The sequence below is a fragment of the Muscardinus avellanarius genome (genome assembly GCF_963383645.1).
Source record: "Muscardinus avellanarius genome assembly, chromosome: 1".
NCBI lineage: Eukaryota > Metazoa > Chordata > Mammalia > Rodentia > Gliridae > Muscardinus > Muscardinus avellanarius.
The window spans coordinates 158,222,526-158,247,602 of NC_137786.1; the positions used below are offsets into that span (position 1 = coordinate 158,222,526).

Consider the following 25,077-nt stretch of genomic DNA (forward strand, 5'->3'; position numbering starts at 1 on the left):
AAAACATTAGGGACACATATACACAGATACGTAATGGTTTTCCTCAAGTAAACACATCTATCCAAGAATATACAACAGACACAGTAGACTGAGTACCTATGGAAGGGAAAAGCAGAGGAGTGTGGATGAGTAGTGAATGAGAAAGTGAAATATACTATAGAATTTGCACATTTCCTTGGGAATTGTGTGCAAAGAAGCCAAGAGTATGATTAACTACTTAAGGCCGTAAAATTGACTAAAAATAATAGCTAATGTTTATTGAAAATGTTCTCTATGGCAAACATTACTGCCCCTGTTTTATAAATGAGAACATTGGAAGTCTACCACTTGTGTGGCAGAGCTGAAACTTCAACTCAGGTCTGTTTGCCTGTGAAGCCCATAATATATCCACTCATTTCTTGCTTTCCACCTTCTAAGCAGGTGGTCTGTCTTACTCTAGACACAGCCTTTACTAGAGGAAAAAGCCCAAATCTTATGCAATATTCCGCGCTCTGCTGTTTAATCCCCATCACAACACTCTTCTGTCCGGTTCTCTAGGAAAACTAACCCTGATGGTTGGCAAGTGCAAGCAGTAATATGGCTTTGGGCAGAGATGGCCAGTCTTGGATTTGATTCAGTGAAGCCACTCTGATGAATGAATAATACATAATACATTACTTTGAAAGTGAATGAAGGGCACTGTGATACATACTTGGAATCCCAGTACTTGGGAGACTGAGACAGCACCCAAGAAAACTCAGCCGAGTTCCTGTTTCAAAATTAAAAAAAAAATAAAATAAAAACAAAAAGGGGTGGGGAGGGGAGAGAAGTTTGTAGCTCAGAGGTAAAATGTCCCTGGATTCAATCCCCAGATCCACACACATATTCACACAAAGAAAGTTAAATGAGTCTAAAAGTTGTGGGTGCTCATAGACCACTGTTAAAAAGAAGGGGCAGGATCTGGGTAAGGGATCTACTTTGAAAATCTGTACTTTGCTTTTGAATATAAAAATAATCTTTATCGCATGTGTTCCAAATTTACCACTTTCCCAGCCCTGCCTTCCTTGGCTTGTGACATGTATTGATGAGATCGCACTCCAGAGTGACAAGAAAGTCTGTGTGCACACACAAATAACTGATGGTTGATCTTGGTTGTCAAATTGACTGGACTGACAGATGATTAGGCAATTAGTGAAGTATACTTCCAGTTGTATCTAGAAACAAGATGTTTCTAAAAACAGACAGCTGGCAGGCAAGTCAGTGGACTGAGGGGGAAGACCTGCCCTGGGTGTGGCAGAAACTGGGGAACCATGGAGTTGGCACATGAACTTTGGTCTTTCTGACTCTGAAGCCCAGGCTCACTGTGACCACACTGTGCTCTGTTACAGTGTCTATAACAGAGACTACTTAAGTGAATTTTCAAGATCACATGAGGAGGACAACATGTAACTGATTTGTATGTAAATTATCACAGTCATTACAGCAGAGATTGAAAGAATGCCGATAATGATTGGAAATGATCAATATTTCTGATTGTATAACAAATCAGCCTTTGGAAAATTGAATTTGACTGAGATTACTGTAATAAGGTTGCCTAGAAGAATAGAACCAATAAAACGCATATAGAATTATAAGGGAGGGTTTATTGGATGGACTTACACAACCAGAAGCTGGGTAGTCTCACAGTGGCTGTTGGAAGGCCAGAGACCAGGGAAACCAGTAGCTAGAAACTAGTAGCTGCTCTGTCCAAGAAGCTAGAAGCTTCAGAATAAGAGCGATCGATGATACAGCCCCAGTTCAAGGCTGATGGCCTGGAAGTTCCCTGAAGAGCCTCTGCTGCAAGTTCATGTTCAAAGGCTGAAGAACCAGCGTCTGATAACTGTGGGCAATGACAGCAGCAAAAATGTACCCACTTGAGAAGAGCCATGCCTGTGTGCATGACAGCTTCCCTTCTACTTTCTGTTCCAGCTGGATCTCCAGCTAGTTTCTGACTACTTTCCCCAAAATGTGCTCAATTAATTTCATTTGGCCTCAGTTTCTCCAATTATATAAAATGAGGAAAGACGTGGCTTAATTTCTCAACCTAGACACTGTTTACATTTTATTGTGGGGAGGGCAGTCTGTCCTATGACTTGGAGGATGTTTTGCAGTATTCTTGGCGTCTACTCTAAATGCCAGGCTCACCCATTCTAACTGTGACAACTAAAAATGTCTCCATACATGGCCAAATGTCCCCTGCAGGTCCTGGGTGAGAACCACTGAGGTATAACTACCCCCAGGGTTCTTTTAAGGAGTAAATGAAATAATGATGTGTTCAGCATGTAACAAAAATTGAATAGTTCTGCCGGGCGTGGTGGTGCACGCTTGTAATCCCAGCGCTTGGGAGGCGGAGACAGGAGGATTGTGCAAGTTCGAGACCCTGTTTTCAAATTAATAAAGTATAAAATTTAGGTCTGGGAGTGTAGCCCAGAGGTAGAAAGGCTTCCAGGAATCCCAGTACCACAAAATAATTAATAATAATAATAATAATAATAATAATAATAATATTAAAGTGGGGGCTGAGGGTAGCTTGATGGTAGAATGTCCCTGGGCTCAATTCCCAGTAATACAGGAGGAGAGGAAGGAGGAGAGGGGGAGGAGGAAGCTCACCTCTGTCCTCTGCCCACTATCATGTTCCTGGTCTTTATGGTGCCTTTTATTTTTTATTTTAATTTTTTTATTATTATTCTTTTTTTTTTTTTTTGGTGGTACTGGGGTTCCTGGAAACCCTTCTACCTCCGGGCTACACTCCCAGACCTACTTTTTATATTTTTATTTGGAAATAGGGTCTCTTAAGCCAGCGCAGCTGGCTTCGAACCTGCACATTCCTCCTGTCTTTGCCTCCTAAACGCAGGGATTACAAGCGTGCGCCACCATGCCCATCTTTTTATGGTGCCTTTTAAAAGCAGCACTAAGAAGCTAGGTATGGTGCCGCAGGCTTGTAATCCCAGTACTTGGGTGGCCGAGACAGGAAAAGCAAAGGTTTGCGGCCAGCTGCAGCTATTTAATGAGGCCTTCTGCAACTTAGTGAGAACCTGTTTCTAAATTAAAAAAAAAAAAAAAAAAATACGGCTGGGGTGTGGCTCGGAGATAGAATGCTCCTGGGTTCAATCCCCAGTACCACGCACACAAAAGAAATTTAAAGCAGAATTATTTAATTTGGTGGACAGGAGCTAGTGACAGTACCCAGAGGGCATCAAAGGATTTGGTAAAGCAAACTAGACCAAGAGAAAGGAGTGTGCTACTCTCATCCCTTGGAGATGAGTTGCCAGGTTGAAGTGAAAAGGCCAGGCAAGGAGCATAAAGACCAGCTGAATCGGACCTGGTGCAACTCAGAGGAGGAAAAGCCACCACCACATTCAATTACCAATCTAGAACCAATGTACTCACGGATCCTGTTCCAAACAAGAAAAGTATCCCATGCATCACAGGCGAGCATGAGTGCATGGGGGTGTGCATTATAAACAAGGAACCATTCTTTGCTTCATTACTTTAATCATCTTGTCAAAATAATCTGAGCATGTGCACACAGACTTGACATAAGACATAAACATCCCTGAGACATATCCAAGAATGACTTCAAATGTATGCAATGCAATTATTCACCAAACTAATTACATGGACTTGGATCTTCTCCTTGACATCTGCTCCAGAGAGATGTGGGCTGTGGGGGGAATCAGATTCCCCTTCTCTGGTGCCTGATTTTCTGCCAGTTTATTGCTCCTATACGTCAACTCACTTTCAGACTGGAAGGAAGGCACACTGTGAATTAGCTCTCTACGCCCTAGGGTGCCAATTAGTGGAATGGTAGCAAAAGGAACCAGCAGGTCCCCGGAGCTTATTTTGTCCAATCCCCTCATTTTGCAGTTCAAACCACAGGCTCAAAGGGGTTGTGGCTTGCAAAGGCACAGCTGGTGACCCCACTATTACTGTAACCTTATGCAAGTCTTTAAGTAGGTCTGTCTCCTTCTATAAAAGGGACCAGGGGTAACCACAGCCACCATTTTATAGGTGCTTCCTATGTGCAAGGCATGATACTGAGTACTTGAAGTGACTTATCTGATGCTCTTAACACTTTCATAAATTATAGATGATTACCTTCAATTAGAAGTGAGATGATCAAAACACAGTTTAAATAAATTACCTGAGATCAAGATCAGTCAGGAAGAAAAGGTTGCAAAGCTGGTCTAGGAACCCAGGAATATCTGCTTCCAGAATTTTTTTTTTTTTTTTTTTTTTTTTTTGGTGGTGGTACTGGAGTTCCTTCTACCTCCAGGCTACACTTCCAGACCTATTTTATACTTTTTATTTAGAAACAGGGTCTCTTAATCCAGTGCAGCTGGCTTTGAACCTGCGAGATCCTCCTGTCTCAGCCTCCCAAGCACAGGGATTACAAGCGTGCGCCACCACGCCCGGCTCCAGAATTCTTAAATCCTTTGTAAGAAATCCCCATCAGGTTTTAGTTAAACATATATTCCCAAATTCCTTACATCTCTAAAAATTAGTCTAGGGCACAGTCCACAAACCATGGACCAAATCCAGCCAGACTATTTGTTTATATATATATATTTTTTTTTTTTTTTTTTTTTTGCGGGTCTGGGGATGGAACCCAGGGGCATTCGACCTCCAAGCTACACCCCCAGCCCTATTTTTTATTCTTTATTTTGAAACCGGGTCTCACTGAGTTGCTGAGGGCCTCACTAAGTAGCTGAGGCTGTCCATGAACCGCGATCCTCCGGTCTCAGCCTCCCGAGTGCTGGGATTACAAGCGTGCGCCACCACGCCTGGCTTGTTTATATATTTTCTGTGGCAGTTTAAAGACTTTGGCATAGATCATCCCATTTAATCCTGATTGCATATGGGCAGTCATGCATCATAAAGAAAGAAGTTAAAATCTCCTGAGTTTAAATATTTTTCCTAATTGAGGTCACATGAACAGAAAGTGGCAGAGCCACATACTTGGGTTCTGATGCCAAATCACAGGCTCTTTTCATGAAGACACCTGTCTTTCCTGCTCTCTTTTCCCTGTGGGGAAGAGTTTGGAACCTGGAAAGAACCTGTGAATACTGCAAACAAGTCCGTCGTCTTTCTTCTGATGCAAATATCCTGCCAGGCACACTCCTGGAAAGTTATCCAGTGCTAAAAAAAAAAAAAAAAATCTAATAAATCAAAGAAAAAGTTTACGCCTTAAGGAGGACCTGGCAATCAGAGGGAATGCACTTTGAAAATTTATGCTGCACTCATATGCATTCTTCTTCATGATAAATATTTAGTGACTATCTGGTTAGTTTAAAAATGGACACTATTAAAACGGCATTGGTTAAAAAAAGGAACTAATTTAGCTTTGCCAAAAAAATAAAATAAAAATAAAAAGTATAGGTGCTTCTTTATAGTCTGGCACACTTAAGCTTATCTAAATGGTAATGATGGTTCTTGAAATATAGCTTAGCTTTAGGGGCCTATCTGAAATACACAATATATGGTAGCTTTTTGTTTCATAAGTATTCTGTAACATACCTTGAGATTTCATTTCAAACCTAAAAATGGATATAAGGGCATCCTAAGTCACTGCAAGGAAAGACATATATTTTTAGTCAGTTGGGTTAGGCATGTTCAGTTATTTCCTGAAATGCTCAGAATGAGCTGTGAAATTTTCCCCCCCCTCATTTTACAGATAAGAAAGCTTATGCGCAGGGTTAACTAATTTGCCTAATACCATACAGCTGGAATTAAAAATCTCACCTAGATTACCCTCAAAACCTAAACTCCCTCCAATGCCCATGTCAGTTTCCAGTAACATTGAGATCACTTGGTCAATATCTCATCAATACTCATGTTCAGAATCAACTTTTATTTTTATTGGATAACTGATACTTTGTGATTATAATTCTGCCCATAATAATATTTTAATAAGAAAATTTTATTCACAGCTTCTAATTTCTCCTTTTAAAGAAGATAGACTTGAAGTACCTAGTTCTAAGTGAGCTTGTTAAGTATGTATACAACAAAAGTTGCATACATACAGAGGTAAAATTTGTTTATGACTTAGCTAACTGTACCAGTCAAATACAAAATTACCATTTGCAGCAGAACTCTGTATAAAACTAATCAATCTCAGACCCTACCCACAATGATTAGTCACCAAGGGTCCTCGTTTCAATAAACTGAGGAGAAAACCCTCATTATTTCAGGCTTTAAATCAAATGGCTTTCTAATCACTGATTTGTTACCTATATCACTAAGAATTCCAGTTTAGTCAAATAGGCTTTGCCGACTATTTTATCAAAGTCTCTATTCACTTAGAAATTTTAAAAAGAAGGATCTAGCCACATGTTTTTTGCATCTTCCCCAGTGTTTGGCAAAGAGTAGGCACAGTGACACCTGTTCATTCGATAGCCTGCAAAGTCAATGCATGTATCTTCAAGACTTGTCCCACAGCACATTCTGGAGAGCACAAAGAACTGTGAGCATTTACTGCACTGCGCTGCGCTGCAGATTAGGCGGGGAACCTGCTGGCACTAGTGAGCACTGCAGACGTAGCTGTGACTGAAGAGAGTCTGTTCACTGTAATCGCTAGTTTGATTCCCATTCCCCAGGACCTAAACATTTTACTGAACACTGAACAGACAGAAACAAAAACTGCCACTAACAGACACCAGGAAACTCTTCTAACTCGTTTCCATGATCCCATCATGTGGTGTAATCTCTTCCAACTGTTCTGCACAGGTAATGCCAGCCCCTCTGAAGGACTGACATTGCAGTTTAAAGTTGGAGTCCAGTAGAGACAAGACGTGACCTTGTGGAGAGGGACGTGAGGGCTTCCTTCTCTTCTGTTTGTAAATGCACGCCGGTTTGCTGGGAAGGTGGGGGAAGAAGGTTGTTTGTGCTTTATTTTCACATCTGTAAGTGTAATGTTTTTATAAAAAATCTAGGTTATAGGTAAAAACACAAATATAGAAGAAATAAATTAGGTGATTATTCACATTGTAAAGGGATTCTCCATAGGGTTCCACTAAATACCGAACTCCCTTAGGTACTGAATTGGGATTTGATTTAGATGCGGCTTTTCAGGAATACATTTCTTGTGTAGAGTGAGGTACAACTATATATTCATCCTAGCTCTCCAAGGACAATCCAACACTTGTTCCCATGCACAGGGCAGCAGAACAAATATTTTTAGGATGTCAATGGCTACTTGAACTGCCCTCCTCACCTTTCCCAGGAGCAGAGGCTTTGTGGAATCCAACCGACAAAGACCCACTTCTACGCACAGTCCTTCCACTATCTCACACCAGTTCTCTTCCTAGAACTAGCAGTTGGCTTCGCCTTGGTCTCGGCAACCGTGAGTCAGGGAGCCCGGTGTGGGATCTGGAAGATGCACGGGGCCATAAATATGACCTGTGGCAGACGGGGAAATTCAAAGAAACCTCCCAAAGCCTTCTTGTAGCTAGGCTATTTCTTCACATCTGTACCAGGTATGCAGGGGCCTCCTCATTCGCCCTGCACACTGATGCCCATCAAGGGCAGAGGGAGCTCAGTTGCTAATTGTGCAAAAAACACGAGAATCAGGGATCTTTCACACCTCATCTTTGTGCTGAAGAGTAATTGGCAAATCACATTTCTCCCCATAAGGCAGAAATGGGTGTTTGGAGAACTCAGTCCCACGATTCGGCAATCAGAGAGAAGCGTGCGGCGGAGGATCAGAAAGTCTCAACCAGGGGGAGAACGGGGCCTCACCGCCCGAACCAGCCGGCCAAGTTGCGGATGCTCTTGGGCCGGTCCCCAGCGGTCTGCACAGCCTGGCAGGCCCGGCACCAGGGCTCGTCCCAGAAGGAGGTGACGTGCACCGCGAACCTGCGGCGCCAGTGGAAGTAGCGGCGGTAGGCGGCCACGTTGCGGTCGAGGAAACGCAGGTAGGTGGCCAGGGCGGCGACCGTGCGGAAGTCGTCGACGTGGATGAAGGCGCCGCGCGGCACGAAGCGCTCGTAGTTGGCGCGGTCGGGGCCCAGCACCACGGGCACCGAGCCGGCCAGCAGCGCGTTGCGCCAGAACTTCTCGGTGATGTAGTCCAGGTGCTGCGAGTTCTCCAGGGCCAGGTAGAACTTGTAGCGGGCCACGGTGTGCAGGAGGCCGCTGCGGGGCACCGGCCGGCCGGGGCCGCCGCGGCCGAACACGTCCACCGGCACGTGCTGGCTCAGCTGGCGGAAGAAGCGCACGCGCGCGTGGCGCGGGTTCCAGTTGCTCACGGCCCAGGCCGCCAGCCCGCGCTTGCGCGCCAGCTGCGGCGCCGGCGCCTGGGGCCCCGCGCGGCTGCGGGGGTACAGGTGGCCGTAGGGCACGAACACGTCCGAGTCGGCGCGGTAGGACAGCGTCCAGTTGAAGGTGTCGGCCGGCAGGCTGCGCAGCCCCGGGCAGTGCGAGGGCGACTCGAAGTTCATCCACACCCAGCGCTGGCCGGGCGGCCGCGGCCCGGGCGCGCGGCGCGGCTCGGGGGCGCCGGAGGGGCGCACCTGCGCGCCCCAGGCCGGCGGCCAGGCGGGGGCGCCCCGCGCCAGGTCGCGGTGGTGGAACAGCACGGCGTCCGCCTCGCCGTAGGACGCGCGGTCGGTGAGCAGCCGGCAGCCCGCGATGCCGAAGCGCAGCCCGCAGTCGGGGGGCGGACTCGCGGCGGCGCCGCCCCCGCTGAAGGGCTCCCACCACAGCAGCACGCCCGCCGGCCGCCGCGCCGCCGGGGACGGCCAGGGCAGCAGCGGCAGCTGCCCCCAGCAGGCGTAGGCGGCCAGCGCCGTGCACAGCAGGCAGGCGGCCGCCAGCGCCGCGGCGCCCCGCGGCAGCCCCGCGCCCCCGCGCCGCACGGGCGCGTCCCCGGCCGCCTCCATGGAGCGCGCGTCCGCCCGCGGTGGCGCCCGGCGCCGGCTCGCATGGTGCCGGGGGGTCACCCCGGGCAGGGTGCGCCAGGGGGCGGGCCCGGGAGCGGCCGGCCGCGCGCCCTCCTCCCCCGCCCCCGCCCTGCCCTGCAGGCGCTCCACCCCGCGGCCTCCCCGGACCCCGGACTCCCCCAGCCCCGGCCTCCCCCGACCCCGGACTCCCCCAGCCCCGGACTCCCCCGACCCCGGCCTCCCCCGACCCCGGCCTCCCCCGACCCCGGCCTCCCCCAGCCCCTGACTCCCCCAGCCCCGGCCTCCCCCGACCCCGGACTCCCCCAGCCCCGGCCTCCCCCGACCCCGGCCTCCCCCAGCCCCGGACTCCCCCGACCCCGGACTCCCCCAGCCCCGGTCTTCCGACTGCGCGCCGCTCACCGCGCGCAGGGTCCAGCCCTCCAGAAGCAGGACGGGGGTCAGGATCCGCTTCCGCACACAGTCCGGACACCCGCCGGCGACTCCCGCCGAAAGGAGGGAGGGAGGGAGCCCGGAGCCTGGGGCGCGGGCGGAGGTGCGGCCACCGCCCGGTGCCTGGACCTCGCGGCTGCGGACGCGGCCAGCGGTGGAGTGCGCGCAGCGCCGGGCCCACAGCGCTGGGGCACTGAGCGAAACTAAGTTTTGCATGAAGTGCTCCTAAGAACATTCTCACTGCCTTTAGCCCCAGCAGTGGATACAAAGGAACTCAATATCCTCTGAGCCAAGAAATCACCACCGCTTCCTTCCCTACCAAATGTTTCTGCCTGCCCGCTGATCGGTAGCATTCCTCAAACTAGACGAAGACTGGTAAACCTAATATAAAGAAGTGGCCCCCAGGCCATCTTCAAGGCACTTAACTGTCTATACAGTGAGAGTACAATTAGAGGACAATGTGTAAACCCAGCTGGTGGCGCACGCTTGTAATCCCAGCATTTGGGAGGCTGAGACAGGAGAATCGCGGTTCGCTGCCAGCCTCAGCTGCTTAATGAGGCCCTCTGCAACTCGGCGAGACCTTGTTTCAAAAAGGAAAAAAAGAAAGCAAGCCCGGCGTCGTGGCTCACGCTTGTAATCCCCGAACTTGGGAGGCTGAGACCGGAGGATTGGACAGCCTCAGCTACTTAGTGAGGCCCTGTGCAACTCAGTGGAACCCGGTTTCAAAATAAAGAATAAAAAATAGGGCAGGGGCTGTAGCTCGGAGCTGTAATGCCCCTGGGTTGCATCCTCAGACCCGATAAATAAATAAATAAATAAATAAATAAATAAATAAATAAATAAGGCTGGGCCGGTGGGCGTGGTGGCGCATGAGTAATTCCCGCACTTGGGAGGCGGAGACAGGAGAATCGCCCAGGTTGGAAGCCAGCTGCGCGGGTTTAAGAGACCCTGTTTCCAAATAAAAAAATATATAAAATAGGTCTGGGAGTGTAGCCCGGAGGTAGAAGGGCTTCCAGAAATCCCGGTATCACAAATAAATAAATAAATAAATAAATAAATTAATAAATAAATAAATAAATAAATATAGGGCTGGGATGTAGCTCCGAGGTAGAATCCCCTTCGGTTCAATCCCAAGTACCACACACATAAAAATTTACATGGTGTTATAGGAAAAATAAAGCCGGAAATGGAGCTACTGTCAAGTATTTTTTATGCCTTAAAAAACTTTTTTTTGGTACTGGGAATGGAGCCAGGGCATTGGATCTCAGCCTTGCCCTATTTTGTGTGTGTGTGTGTGGTGGGGGGTACTGGGGGTGGAACCCAGAGGCTTTCTACCTCTGGGCTATACTCCCAGACCTATTTTATATCTTATTTGGAAAAAGAGGTCTCACTAAGTTGCTGAGAGCCTCACTAAGTATTATTTTTTATCTTAAAACTGGGTCTCACCAGGTTGCTGAGGCTGTCCCTCAACCTTTGAATATCTTATCTCAGTACTGGGATTACAGGTGTGTACTACCACTCCCTACACACCCTGTAATTTATATCATACTCCAGGCTGAGCTCCCAGGATTCATACCTATTATCTAATACAAATTTCTCAAAGCTGCCTCCTATCTTTAGGTCAGCAGTTCCACCCAGGCCTGTTTAGAATTCCATGAATTCAAGTGGAGTAACAGAAATGAAGGCCCAAACCTAGAAGTTCAGTAAAGCCCGACAGAAAATAATTCCTCAAAGCCAGGCGTGGTGGCGCAGGCTTGTAATCCTAGCATTTGGGAGGCTGAGACCTGGAGGATCACAGTTCAAGAACAGCCTCAGCTACTTAGTGAGGTCCTCTGCAACTCAGTGAGACCCGGTTTCAAAATAAAGAATAAAAAATAGGGCAGGGGGTATAGCTTGGAGGTCAAATGCCCCTGGGTTCCATCCCCAGACCCACAAAAAAAAAAAAAAAAAAGAAAAAAAAAAAAGAAAGAAAATAATTCCTCAAGTGACTGATAAACCTAAGAGGTCATGGTGACTCTTAGCCTTGACCTGGGTAAAGTTTAGCGCAAACTTGGGTGCAATAATATTTAGGCCCAAGTATTTCACATAACTTTCAGGAATGTACAAGGTGTTCTTTTTTTTTTTTTTTTTTTTTTTTTTGCGGTACTGGGGATGGAACGAGACTGGCTGCAAACCCCGATCCTCCTGTCTTAGCCTCCCAAATGCTAGGATTACAAACATGTGCCACCATGCCCGGCTCTTTTTTATGCTATTGACACAGAAAATAAACTCAGATTTGACATTGGGGGTTTACTTTTATTTACTTATTTTAACTTTATTTTTAAATCTCTTAGCTGATACATAACATTGTGCATATTTATGGAGCACCATATGATGTTTCAATACATGTATACATTGTATAATGTTCAAATCAGGGAGAGCAAATTTTTTCCTCAAATATTTACCATTTCTTTGTGGTGAAAAGATTCAGAGTCCTTTCTTCTTTTTAAAATAGGTGCAGTACATTATAGACCATCTGGATTTATTAAGGTTATTTTATTAAAAATCAGGCATGGAGAGTAAAAGCGTCTATGAGCATGGTTTGCGGTGGCTCTGCCTTCCAGTCCTTGGCGGTAGTTAAGAGCTGGGTGGAGAGCATTAGGAACTCTGGCTTCCAGTGTACTAAAGCCTTTTTTAAAAAAATGTCAAATGGAACTCCTCAGCATGGTGGCGCACGCTTGTAATCCCGATGCTTGGGAGGCTGAGACAGGAGGATCGCACGGGTGCGAAGCCAGCCTCAGCTACTTAGTGAGGCTCTCAGCAACTTAGTGAGACCCTGTTTCCAAATAAAATATAAAATAGGTCTGGGAGTATATCCCGGAGGTAGAAAGCCTCTGGGTTCCACCCCCAGTACCACCAAAAATAAATGAATGAATAAATAAATAAATAAATAAATAAATGTCAAATGGAAATTAGGAGTAGAAATTTAATTTTTTTTAAACTAAACATCTCAGTAATTTTCCACTTTTTATTTTCATTTATATATTTATATATTTGGTGCTAGAGATGAACCCAGCACCATAAGCTCATCACTGAGCCACATCCACAGCCCCACTCTGTGATTTAATGAAAAGATAGCTATGTGCCAAGTCACGAGGCACGATGCCTGTAATCTCAGCTACTACGGAGGCTGAAGCAGGAGGATCACAAGTTCAAGGCCAGCCTGGGCAATGTAGTTAGAACCCTTCTTAGTTTAGGAAGGTAGGCAGGCACCCACGCACACACAAATAACTTGTTTCAATAAACAGCAAAAAATGTATTAGATTCCCTTTTTCATTCAATTCAAAAATCTGTAGATCTATGCACATTTTTCTTTTACTTCCATTAAATAAGTCTCAAAGATAGAACGTCAGATTGTCTGGCACATGGTAGGTAGGCAACTGGTAAATGTTAACCTGCTTGCTTGCTTTTTGCCCTCCTTCCCAGTTTTTCCTTAAGTCTTCCAGATGTTCCCAAAAAACCAACTTTCCACCTGAGAGTGGCTTAAATCTCATGAATATCCATTTCTGTTGCATCTACCCACCTCACTATGGTTCAGAACCACAGACTGCCCCTATGTAAGTCTAGGCAGGAAATTGGCCGGATTGTTGGACCCCCATCAGGCCTTCTTCACAAACTGTTGATTTAAGGTCATACTTAGTGATCTATTCCCTGGGCAATGAATCATTGTTTTGTTGTTATTGTTTGGGTTTTTGTTTTTGTTTTTCTTTTTGGATTTGGATTTTGGGAGGTGTTCTGGGGCCTAACCCAGGAGCATTCTGAGCTATACCCCCAGCCCTTTATATTATTATTTTCTTTGAAACCAGATCTCTTCAAGTTGTTGAGAGTCTCCCTAAATTGCTGAGGCTAGCCTTCAACCTGTGATCCTCATGTCTCAGCCTCCCAAGTACTGGGATTGCAAGCATTGTCACCACGCCCTGCAGGTCATTCTTTTTTTTTTAAAGAGTCAAGGGTTGAAAGAGAGGGAAGGATAATTCTGGCAAAGTAATAAACCCAGATATTGTCATTTATTTATTTAACACACTGGTCAACTGTGATTTAAAAATAACAACAACGTTTGTACCTTCAAAAATCTATGAGAAGCCTGGTTTGGTGGCACACACTTGCAATCCCAGCATTTGGGAGGCTGAGACCAGAGGATCGCGGTTCACGGACAGCCTCAGCTACTTAGTGAGGCACTCCGCAACTCAGTGAGACCCTGTTTCAAAATAAAGAATAAAAAATTGGGCAGGGGGTGTAGCTTGGAGGTCGAATTCCTCTGGGTTCCATCCTCAGACCCGCAAAAGAGAGCAAGAGCGAGAGCGAGAGAGAGAAAGAGAAAACAGACAGGAAGGGAAGGGCTCATGGAAGACTGAGGAGCTGCCTCTAGAATAATTTGGAGCCATTAAAATCGGGGAGAAAGAGGGCTGAGGTGTTCATCTAAACAGAAGAGCTGCAACCCTTATGGCCAACCAGAGAGGACCAGGATAGTAGGCTAGGAATTACCAGGTACAGTTTGCTAAGAAAATGGAATTTAATCCTGAAGGTTGTAGAGAGTCCTTGAAGGTTTAGGAAAGCAAGAAAGTAATATAATGGAATCCATATTTTTAATATGTTTTGATTTTTTGTGGTACTGGGGATGGAACCAAGGGGCATTCTACCTCTGAGCTACACCCCCAGCCCTATTTGTTTTATTCTTTATTTTGAAACAGGGTCTCAATGAGTTGCAAAGGGCCTCACTAAGTAGTTGAGGCTGTTCATGAACCACAATCCTCCTGTCTCAGCCTCCCAAATGCTGAGATTACAGTCATGCGCCACCACACCCAGCTTCTATTTTGACTTTTATCATCTATGAAAGAATGAGTACATGAGTACTTGAGGAAGGCTTCTGAAAAGCTGGCCATGTTTATTAGTGTTGACACTGCTTAATGAGTGTATGTGGATAAGGAAATTGGCCAACCTGTATGTTTACAAATGTATTTTATGTATGTATATTATATGAACTTAAGTAAAAACTTACTAAGAAAGAAATCGTTATGTCATCAATAAAGGAGGAGTTAGGTAAAACCAGGGTAAGAGTGGAAGTGTCAACTTCAGTTGTTAAAACTGCTGCTGTGATTCAATGTGAGATGGAAAAGGCTTGAAGTAAGACAGTAGTGAGGTTGAAAAAGAAGCCACTCTGGGTACCGACATACACATGTCCAGAGTAGTTTACATGGCCCTCCTGAGTGCTTACATCCATCCATCCATCCATCCATCCATCCATCCATCCATCCATCTATCTATCATCTATTTACCTGTCTATCTCTTCCAGAATATCATATTACAGATCAGAGATTATGTCTATTTCATTCACAACTATAGTACCAAATCAGGCATTTATTAGTATGCATCATCTCAATTAATATTCATTGAATTAATAATATATTAATATATTGAATTAATATTATATATTATTGATGCTCTCTATGGGTATCTCTGTTCCCCATTAGAAAGTGGGCAGATATATCAAGCGATTTGGCTGTGTGATCGACTTGTTGTGACCTTAAGACTCCTGTAAGTTTTCAGTGGAAAATGTTCTACATGTGTTCATTAGAACTCATGTGACAAAAAGCAGAAACTCCATCAATTTGATAGATGCTTTTGATGGCCCAGCCTGGATCAAGTGCTCATTCTTGAAGTGATCACTGTGGTCAAGGGATGTGGACTCTCTTTAGATTCTCTCAGGGTTTAAGGGATATAATCAGCCCCATCTAAACCTCCTGGAATAAAAATGGGGGAAGTAGTTACTCCCCAAAGGAAAAAATAAAGTTTGGCTACCTGAAAAAAAGGGAAGGGGTATAGGGCAGGCAAAAACATGTCTACTGTCTAGATGGAAGTAAAGTATTAGTATTCTCTAAATGAAGAGGCAGGATTAAGTGAACTCGAAATCACCTTAGTACTTTAAATATTCCTTGATTTTATCTTAGTAAAAAAAAAATGATCTGTATATTTAAAGGCCTTTCAGTTTCCACAGAACATTGCAGAAGCAGAACTAACTTTAAGTTGCAAGCATGAAGATAATAGCAAGGTCGGTATAAAGAAGGGCTTTGGGATCCTGAAGGTCTCTACAGCAGTGCAGGAAGTTCCATAACTCCAGGCCCAATTTGTCAAGGTGAATGCACAGTCAATTCACTATGTGCCAAGGGTGACCTATTCAGTTTCAAAATTTAATATAAGGCAGAATTCCAATGAGAACAAGAATAGGGCCAACTGTCCACCCTCCCCCAGCTTCAATCTTTTTCTTTGTTCTTTCCCAAGGAAATTATTTATTTGATAGTATGACCACTTAGTTCCTTTTAAGCCTCCCCTAGTTCTACTCACCAGAGAGAGACTTGATATCTCCTATGAAAGCCCAGAAATATGGTCTGACTGCCTCAGTTTCCAAACATGAGCTCTGTGACAGCTGGGCTATTGTCACAGGGGATGTTGCTTTTGGTTGGGTCTGAGATTTCTTTCTTTTTTTCTTTTCTTTCTTTCTTTTTTTTTTTTGCAGGCCTGGGAATGGAAACCAGAGGCATTCAAACTCTGAGCTACACACTCCAGCCCTATTTTTATTCTTTATTTTGAAACAGGGTCTCATTAAGTGGTGGAGGGCCTCACCAAGTAGTTGAGGCTGACCAGGAATTGCGATCCTCCTGTCTCAACCTCCTGAATGCTGAGATTACAAGCGTGCGCCACAACGCCCGGCTGAGATTTCTTTAACTAAACATTGACCCACAAAATAACTATTATAGTTTGGATCAGGAATGCGTGAACACTCAGGTTGAAGGCTTGTCCCCAACACGGCAGTGTTCAGTGGTGGGGCTTTTGGGAAATGATTGGATTATGAAAGTTCTGACCTCATCGGTGGAGTAACCCAGGGACAGAGTCATACCTTGGTGACGTTATTGGGAGGTGGTGAAAGCAGTAGAGGGCAGGGCCCACTTGGAGGAAGCAGGCCACTGCCCATGGGCCCTCACAGGGCATTCCTTGTCCCAGGCCCCTTCTCTCTTGCTTTCTGCTTCTTGTGCATGGAGCTTAGCAGCTTTCCTGCACTACGCCCTTTGGCCATGATGCTCTGCCTCTTCTCAGGCCCAAAGCAATGGCGTCAGCTCACCCTGGACTGAAGTCTCTGAAGTCATGAGCTAGAGTAAATCTTTCCTTCTCGAAATTGCTGTTTCTCAGGTGTTTTGTCCCAGTGACTAAAAGCTAGCACATGTACTTTCAGTTTCGTTCCTTGAAGAAAGAAAAAGGCAGGTCTAAGTCCCTCCCAATGTATGTACTTACTGAGACATGGAGAAGGACCAGTGAGCAGGTGTGGGTGAAAAAGGAAAACAGTTGGGAAGTGTTCCCTTGACCAGGCACAATTTATTAACTTCATGATTGGGAAAACGAGGATGAAAAAAATCAGTTGGTTAGGGATTGTGAAAATTAACAATCTACAATTCATTACCCATCTCCCTCATAAATCTTTGATAGAAAAAGAAATCTAGCAGGGTGTGGTGGCACATACTTGTAATCCCAGGACTTGGGAGCCTGAGACAGGAGAATACAGGTTCGTGGTCAGCCTCAGCTATTTAGTGAGGCCCTCTACAACTTAGTGAGACCCTGTTTCAAAATAAAGAATAAAAAATCAGGCTGGGGTTATAGCTAAGAGGTATAATGCCCCTAACTTCAATACCCAGCAACACACACACACACACACACACACACACACACACACATATACACACACACACAGAAAAATAAATGTAATTGGGAGGCTGACACAGGAGGATTGTGCAGGTTCGAAGCCATCCTCAGCTACTTAGTGAGGATCTCAGCAATTGAGTGAGACTCTGTTTCCAAATAAAATATAAAAAATAGGTCTGGGAATATAACCTGGCAGTAGAAAGCCCTGGGTTTCATCCCCAATACCACAAAAATAAATAAGTCTAAGACAAATTTACTAGTTCTCTATTTTTTTTTGTTGGCTTTATTTATTTATTTATTTATTTTTCCTTCTAAATTTTTTTTATTGGTGCATTATATTCAAACATCATATTGGGGTGTTTTAGAGATTTTCCTCTTCCCCCCTTCTTCCTCCTCCTTTAGGTTGTCTTGTTTGCTCCTCTATAGGATTTCCTTTTTCAAGATTTCCTCCTATGACCCATTTCTCCCTAACTCTCACGTATTAGGGAAAGCATCTGATTTCTTATCTTTTGTGACTGACTAATCTCACTTAGCATAATGTCCTCCAGTTCCATCCATTTCCCTGAAAATGATGTAATTGAGTTTTTTTTTTTTTGATGGCTGAGTAAAATTCCATTGTGTACATATCCCACAGTTTTGTAATCCATTCATCTGTTGATGGACATCTTGGCTGGTTCCATAGTTTGGCTATGGTAAATTGTGCAGCAATGAACATAGAGACACATGCGTCAGTTTGGTAGTTTGGTTTACTTTCTTTGGGGGTAGATACCCAGAAGTGGTATTGCTGGATCAAACGGTAGATTTATTCCCATTCTTCTGAGGATTCTCCATACTGTTTTCCAAAGTGATTGCACTAATTTGCAATCCCACCAACAATGTCTGAGAGTTCCCACTTCTCCACATCCTCGCCAGCATCTGTTGTTGTCTGTGTTTTGCATGATTGCCATTCTAGTTGGAGTTAGGTGAAATCCCAGGGTAGTTTTGATTTGCATCTCTCTGATTGCCAGTGATGTTGAGCATTTTTTCATGCATTTATTGGCCATTTGAATTTCTTCTTTTGTGAGGTGTCTATTTAGTTCATTTGCCCATTTTGTTATTGGATGCTTTGTTTTCTTAGTGTTGAGTTTCTTGAGTTCTTTGTATATTCTAGATATTAATCCTCTATCAGTGGTGTAGGTGGCAAAAATCTTCTCCCATTCTGTTGGCTCTCGATTGAGGTTCTTGATAGTTTCCTTTGCTGAACAGAAGCTCTTCAGTTTCATGCAATCCCATGTATTGATTCTCCTTTTAATTTGTTGTGCCTTTGGGGTCTTGTTGAGGAAATGTTTATCTGTGCCTATGTGTTGCAGTGTTGGACCTATGCCCTCTTCAAGGAGCTTCAAAGTCTCTGGTTTAATTTCCAAGTCTTTGATCCATCATGAGTTGACTTTTGTACAGGGTGAAAAAGTGAGATTAATTTCCAATTTTCTGCATATGGTTAACCAGTTTTGCCAACACCATTTGTTGAAGAGGCTATCTTTTTTCCAGTGTATGTTTTTGGCCCCTTTGTCAAAAATCAATTGGCTGAAAGTGTGTGGACTCATTTCTGGGTCTTCTATTCTGCTCCATTGGTCTATATATCTGTTCTTTTGCCAGTACCATGCTGTTTTTATTACAATGGCTTTGTAGTATAGTTTAAAGTCAGGTATTGTGATTCTTCCTGTGTGGTTTTTATTGCTGAGAACTACCATGGCTATTCTGGGCTTTTTTGTATTCCAGATAAATTTAAGGACTGATTTTTCTATGTCTGTGATCTTGGTAGTTTAATGGGGATTGCGTTAAATCTGTAGATCACTTTTGGGAGGATGGCCATTTTAATGATATTTATTCTGCCAATCCATGAACATGGAAGGTCCTGAAAGGCTCCATTTAGAAGAAAAAATCATAAGCCCCTAGCAGCCAGCTAATAGTTAAAAAGAAAAGTATATTTTACTGCAGCTTACAGCTTAGGAATGTAAAATATGCGATAAGCCCACCCCATCTTATCTATACTGTCTGGGTCAGAGCGCCTTGACCCGGGAGCTTACTGACTACACTTGGTATCTTATCTAACACCTGACTACAGAATGTACTTTTCAAATGATTCTGTAATTTTCTGTAAACGCATGCAATCTGGCCGAAACCCCTACCCCCCCTAACTGGTGGTCTTTTCCCTATAAATATCCACACTTTCAGTTGCTCGGGGCCGAACTCCTATACAAGTCGGCCCCAGTGCACTGGCTCCTTAATAAATCATTACCTTTTGCTTTTGCATCAAGGAAAATAAAGTCTCTCGTGGTACTTGACGTCGTTTATCCCGAGGTTGATTGAGGGTCTCCCCTCGGCGGGGGGTCTTACAGTCCTTCCATCTTCTAAGATCTTCTTCAATTTCTTTTTTCAGTGTTTTATAATTTTCTTTGTAGAGATCTTTTACCTCCTTGGTCAAGTTTATTCCTAGGTATTTTACTTTTTTGTGGGAGATCCTGAGTGGAAGTGTTTTCTGAATTTCTTTTTCAGTGGATTTATAGTTGGTGTACAGGAAAGCTTCTGATTTTTTAAGATTGATTTTGTATCCAGATACTTTGCTGAATTTGTTGATCAGTTCTATAAGCCTTTTGGTTGAGTTTGTTGGGTTTTCTAAATATAGTATGTCATCTGCAAATAGTGAAAGCTTGAGTTATTCTTTTCCTATTTGTACTCCTTTGATTTCCTTTTCTTGCCTTATTGCTCTGGCTAGAGTCTCTAGTACTATATTGAAGAGAAGTGGTGATAATGGACATCCTTGTCTCGTTCCAGTTTTTAGGGGGAATTCTTGAAGTTTTTCCCTATTTAATATGATGTTGGCAGTGGGCTTATTGTAGATTGCCTTAATAATGTTGAGATATGTTCCTTCTATTCCAATTCTCTGCAGTGTTTTTATCATAAATGGATGTTGAATTTTATCAAATGCTTTTTCAGCGTCTATTGAGATGATCATGTGAATTTTGTCTTTGATTCTGTTTATATGGATTGATTTTCATATATTGAACCAGCCTTGCATCCTTGGGATGAACCCTACCTGGTCATGGTGTATGGCTTCCTTGATGTGGTTTTGACTGTGTGTTGTTAGTATTTTGTTTAGTAGTTTTGCATCCAAGTTCATCAGAGATATAGGCCTGTAGTTTTCCTTCCTTGAACTGTCTGTATTTTTTTCTTATGTGAGTACTCAGTGCTATAAATTTTTTTCTTAATACTGCCTTCAAAGTGTCCCAGAGGTTTTGATATGTTGTATCTTTATTTTCATTTGTTTCTAGAAATTTCTTGATTTCACCTCTTATATCTTCTATGACCCATTCTTCATTCAGAAGTGTGGTGTTCAGTCTCCATATGTTTATGTTGTTTCTCTGGGTCTTCTTATAGTTGATTTCTAGTTTCATTCCATTATGGTCTGAAATGACACAGGGAAGAATGTAACATTTTTAAAATTTGCTAGTGCTCATTTTGTGTCCCAGGATGTGATCTATTTTGGAGAAGATTCCGTGAGCAGCTGAGAAAAATGTAAACTCTGCTGTAGTTGGGTGAAATATTCTATATGTGTCCAACAGGTCCATTTGGTTAATGGTGTTCTTTAGTTCTGAGGCATCTTTACTGACCCTTTGTCTAGAAGATCGGTCTAGTATTGTGAGAGGTGTGTTGAAGTCTCCCAGTATTATTGTGTTGGGATTTATGTGTGACTTCATGTCACAAAGAGTTTGATTTATGAAAGTAGCTGCCCCTATGTTTGGGGCATAGATGTTGATTATTGTTATTTCCTCTTGCTGGACTATTCCTTTTACCAGTAAAATGTAACCTTCTTTGTCTCTTCTAATAAGTTTGGGTTTAAAGTCTAACTTGTCTGATATCATAGTTGCTACTCCTGCTTGTCTTCGAGTACCATTAGCATGGATTACCTTGCTCCAGCCCTTTACCTTGAGTTTGTTCCTATCTTTACATGTAAGGTGTGTTTCTTGTAAGCAGAAGATGGATGGATTCTGGCTTTTAATCCATTTTGCCACTTTATGTCTTTTTATTGGGGAGTTGAGGCCTTTTACATTCAGTGTGATTATAGAGAGATAATTTTTAATTCCCAACATGTTAAGATCTTATTTCTGTTTGAGATACTGTTTATTCTTCTTTGCTTAGTTGTCTGCTGGATGGAATTCTTGTTTCTTTGGTTCTGGTATGTATTACCCATTTCCTCTTTGTAGTTAATCTCCTTGAATATTATCTCTAGCACTGGTTGTGAAGACATAAATTCCTTCAGTTTCTGTTTGTCATGGAAGCTTCTTATTTCCCCATCTAATTTGATAGATAGTTTTGATGGGTAGGAAATTTTTGGCTGGAAGTTGTTTTCTTTCAGAGTTTGGAATATGTTACTCCAGGCCCTTCTGGATTTCATGACTGGGTTTGGGAAGTCTGGAGTGATTCTAATTCGTTTGCCTCTGAATGCCACGTGGCCTTTTGTTTTTGTTGCCTTTAAGATTCTCTGCTTGGCTTCCACATTAGTCATTTTGACAATTATGTGGCGTGGGGATCTTCATCTCTGATCCTGTCTAAAGGGAGTTCTATAAGTTTCCTGGACCTGTGTATCGACCTCTTGCTCTATGTTTGGAAAATTTTCTGCTATTACTTCCTTGAAGAGATTATTGATCCCTTTGGTTTCACCTTATTTTCCCTCCTTTATTCCAGTTATTCTTAGGTTAGCTCTCTTAAAATGGGCCCATATTTCTTCAATGTCAGATTCCTGCTGTTGGAATTTTTTTCTAAATTAGAAAATATGCGTTCATTTTTGGAGTGATCATCTTCAAGAAGCAAGATTCTATTCTCCATGTGGTCTAATCTGTTGTTTATACTTTGAATTGAGGCCTTTATTTCAATGATTGCATCCTTTATCTCTTTTTGACTCTCTCTGAATTCTTTTCGAAAGTCCTCTATTATTTCTAAAGTTATTTTTCTGATTTGATCTTCTAGAGGTCTCTGGATTTCTGTGTTATCAGGTTCTGATGTTGTGGGGTTGTGGGCATTCACTGCTCCATTGTTATTCCTCTTTCCCATGATTTTGGAAGTTTGTGCCTTCTCTGGGTTCTTCCCTGGGTTACTACGAGTTTACTTAAGGTGCTCTGGATCTCGAGTCTGTGGTATCTCAGTCACCACTACTCCTTTACTGGGTTGTATCGCAAAGTCTCAGACCCAGGGAGTCAATTGAAGCTGCTTAGACCATGGGGGTGCCAGGTTCGGCATTCTCAAGCGGGGAGTTGTAACTATGGTGTGATATCTTTGCCACCGCCACTCCCCCACTATGTTGGACTGCTAAAATCTCCGACCCAGGGAGACTATCTGCGCAAGTGCCTGGGAGTGCAGTACTGTGATTTCTCCCCTAGGGGCTGCGATTTGACTCATGGTTGTTGAGTGCGATGATGGAGCTGTAGTGGACTTGGTGAATTCGCAGCTGCTGCCGCTGGCAATATGTCACCACTGCCACACCCTTAGCCGTGAGGCTGGCGTATTTCTTCCCTGGTTTTGTGTTCCGCTCTGAGTCCCTGCCAGGTGTGCTGAGCCTGGCCCTTGGGAGCTTTAGATATTCCATGTGCCAAAAAAAAACTGCTGACTGCCGCCCGGCTGTTCAGCAATTGCTCACCTCGGCTTGCTGTCCACCCTTCCTCTCTGGAACTTGGTGGCTGGTTGAGTGCGTTGGTCTTGAGCCATCCAGTGAACTCACCGCTGCTGCCGGCAGTAAGGTGCTGCTGCCGCGTCCTCGGCCGTGAGGTTGGCGTAGTTCTTCTCTGGTTTTGAGCTCCACTGAATCCCTGTGGGGTGTGCTGAACCTAGCCCTTGGGAGCTTTAAACACTCTTTGCGCCAAAAAAACTACTGACTGCTGTCCGGCTGTTCAGCAGCTGCTCACCTCGGCTCGCTGTCCACCCCTCCTCTCTGGTGCCTGGTAGCTGGTTGAGTGCGTTGGGCTGGAGCCGTCTGGTGAACTCGCCGCTGCCGCCGGCAGTAAGACGCTGCTGCTGCGTCCTAGGCCATGAGGCCAGCGTACCTCCTCTCTAGATTTGAGCTCCGTTCTGAGTCTCCCTCCTCTCTGGAGCCTGGTGCTGCGAGGGAAGATGTAGCTCACGCCACTCCGCACCGCGGCTCTGGCCACTCTGGCCGTTCCGCACCGTGGCGGCCGCGGCACTGCGGGCTGGTTTCTTTCTGGTGTCTTGTTTTTCCAGCTCTCTTTTTCTCTGCCCCTTGTATTTACAGTTTTTATTTCTTTGCTGATGGTGTTTTCTGGCTCTGAAAGGAGCTGGTTTTGTGGTAATAGAGATCGATTGTTAGCAGGACTCGTAAGTGCCACTTTTCTCCGGTTGCCATCTTCCTAGTTCTCTTTTTATTTAAATGAAACAATTTAAAGCTGGGCATGGTGGCACACACTTGTAATCCCAGCATTCTGGAGGCTGAGACCAGAGGATCCTAGTTCACAGACAGCCTCAGCTACTTAGTAAGGCCCTCCACAACTTAGCAAGACCCTGTTTCAAAATAAAGAATAAAAAATAGGGCAGGAGGTGTAGCTCAGAAGTCAAATGCCCCTGGGTTCCATCCCCAGACCCGCAAAAAAAAAAAAAAAAAAAGAAAAGAAAAGAAAAGAAACTATTATAACAATCTATATGATAGTTTTTCTAAGTATAGGTGGTTATGTTTTAACACTTGGTGTTCATCTGGAATAATGGCTAGCTTTCAGCTGACCGAGGTCAATGTTGGTTACAGCTCTAGGCTGAGGGCTTAGAGCTGGAAAAATTTTGTTGTTTTGCCTATGTATAAAAGCTTATTCTTATTACATCTTAGTTCATGTGGTTTGTTTGTTGGTAAAATCAAAACAAAAAAATTATTAAAAATTAACATATTTTGTTTTCCTCAGGCTAAGGTAATTACTATTATATTTCCTTCCTAGTAGATGTTTAAATTGTAATGTCATTTTGATAATTTATTTTGTTAAAATGATGGTGTAAGCTACTGACTGGCTATTAGAATGGATAAATTAGTGAATAAATGTAAGAAAAAATTATGTCTAAAATATATACCTATAACCATAGATGTATCTATACCTGAGAGCTAAATGTGCTGTGTATCTGGATTCATCTAAATGTGCCAAAAGAGTTTATAAGTTAAAGGTATATGGGTTTTATATTTGTGTGTGACCTGACCAATATGATTTTTTTGTCATCTTGATTCAAAAAAGTCAGCATTAAGACCTGGTATACATCTGTTTTTCCTGACAGTAAATGTCTTATTATTGTGCAAGAAAAATACAATCATCTGTCAGGTAACAAGTTTATTTTTTACTAATGCTGTTCTCTAAAATTATAAAAATCTAGAACTATCTGATTTTTGTCAATACTATTAGCCTACTATAGTTATAGTTACCAGTGTAGGCCAGTGTAAAAAAAGATTGGATCAGTGTTCAAAAACTCCTGATAAATATATTAATGGATTTCAAAACCTGGCTATTAGGTTTGATCTAAGAAAAATGAGATGCATATCCTATTGTGTTTCTGGGACTCAGGCTCCCATTAATCGACTTTTAAGTTTGGCCTTTGGGGTATCTTGACAACAGAGATGAGGTAGATAAAATTAAGCACCAAAGGAAACAAATGCAGACACAGGGACAAGCCCATCTAATTGCCCTGGCAATGGGTAATAAGTCCTTGCCCCTCAGAGATACCAAAGGCTTCTTCTAGAGGGAGGGAAAGGAGCTGGAGGCCTGGCACCTGTCATTATTGCAAATTGCCTGGGCATTGTATCAGGGACTGCCCTGAGTGGAGTCCATCTGCATCTGGGCTGTGTCACCTCTGCAAAAAGGAAACATTGGAAAGCATGTTGCTTTCACCTCTGAAGGGAAGTGAGATCGTCTGCCTCCATTGTGGCCACCTTCAAAGACTAAAGACTGAGGATGCCCAAGGTTCAGCAAGGCCCCCTCTG

General features: G+C 43.9%; 2 protein-coding genes across 2 annotated transcripts in view; both read right to left on the reverse strand.

Annotated features, from left to right (window-relative positions):
* The window catches only part of LOC308268302 (piwi-like protein 4), a gene marked incomplete at both ends in the record, with an annotated part of 119,366 nt that overhangs the window by 57,440 nt on the left and 36,849 nt on the right, over positions 1 to 25,077 (reverse strand). The gene's annotated exons all lie outside the window — the stretch shown is intronic.
* On the reverse strand, positions 7,752 to 9,563 carry FUT4 (fucosyltransferase 4; the record flags this gene model as incomplete). The annotated part of the gene is made up of 1 exon (XM_080708914.1): positions 7,752 to 9,563. The coding sequence occupies one exon, from the start codon at positions 9,561 to 9,563 to the stop codon at positions 7,752 to 7,754; it is 1,812 nt and encodes a 603-aa protein (XP_080565040.1).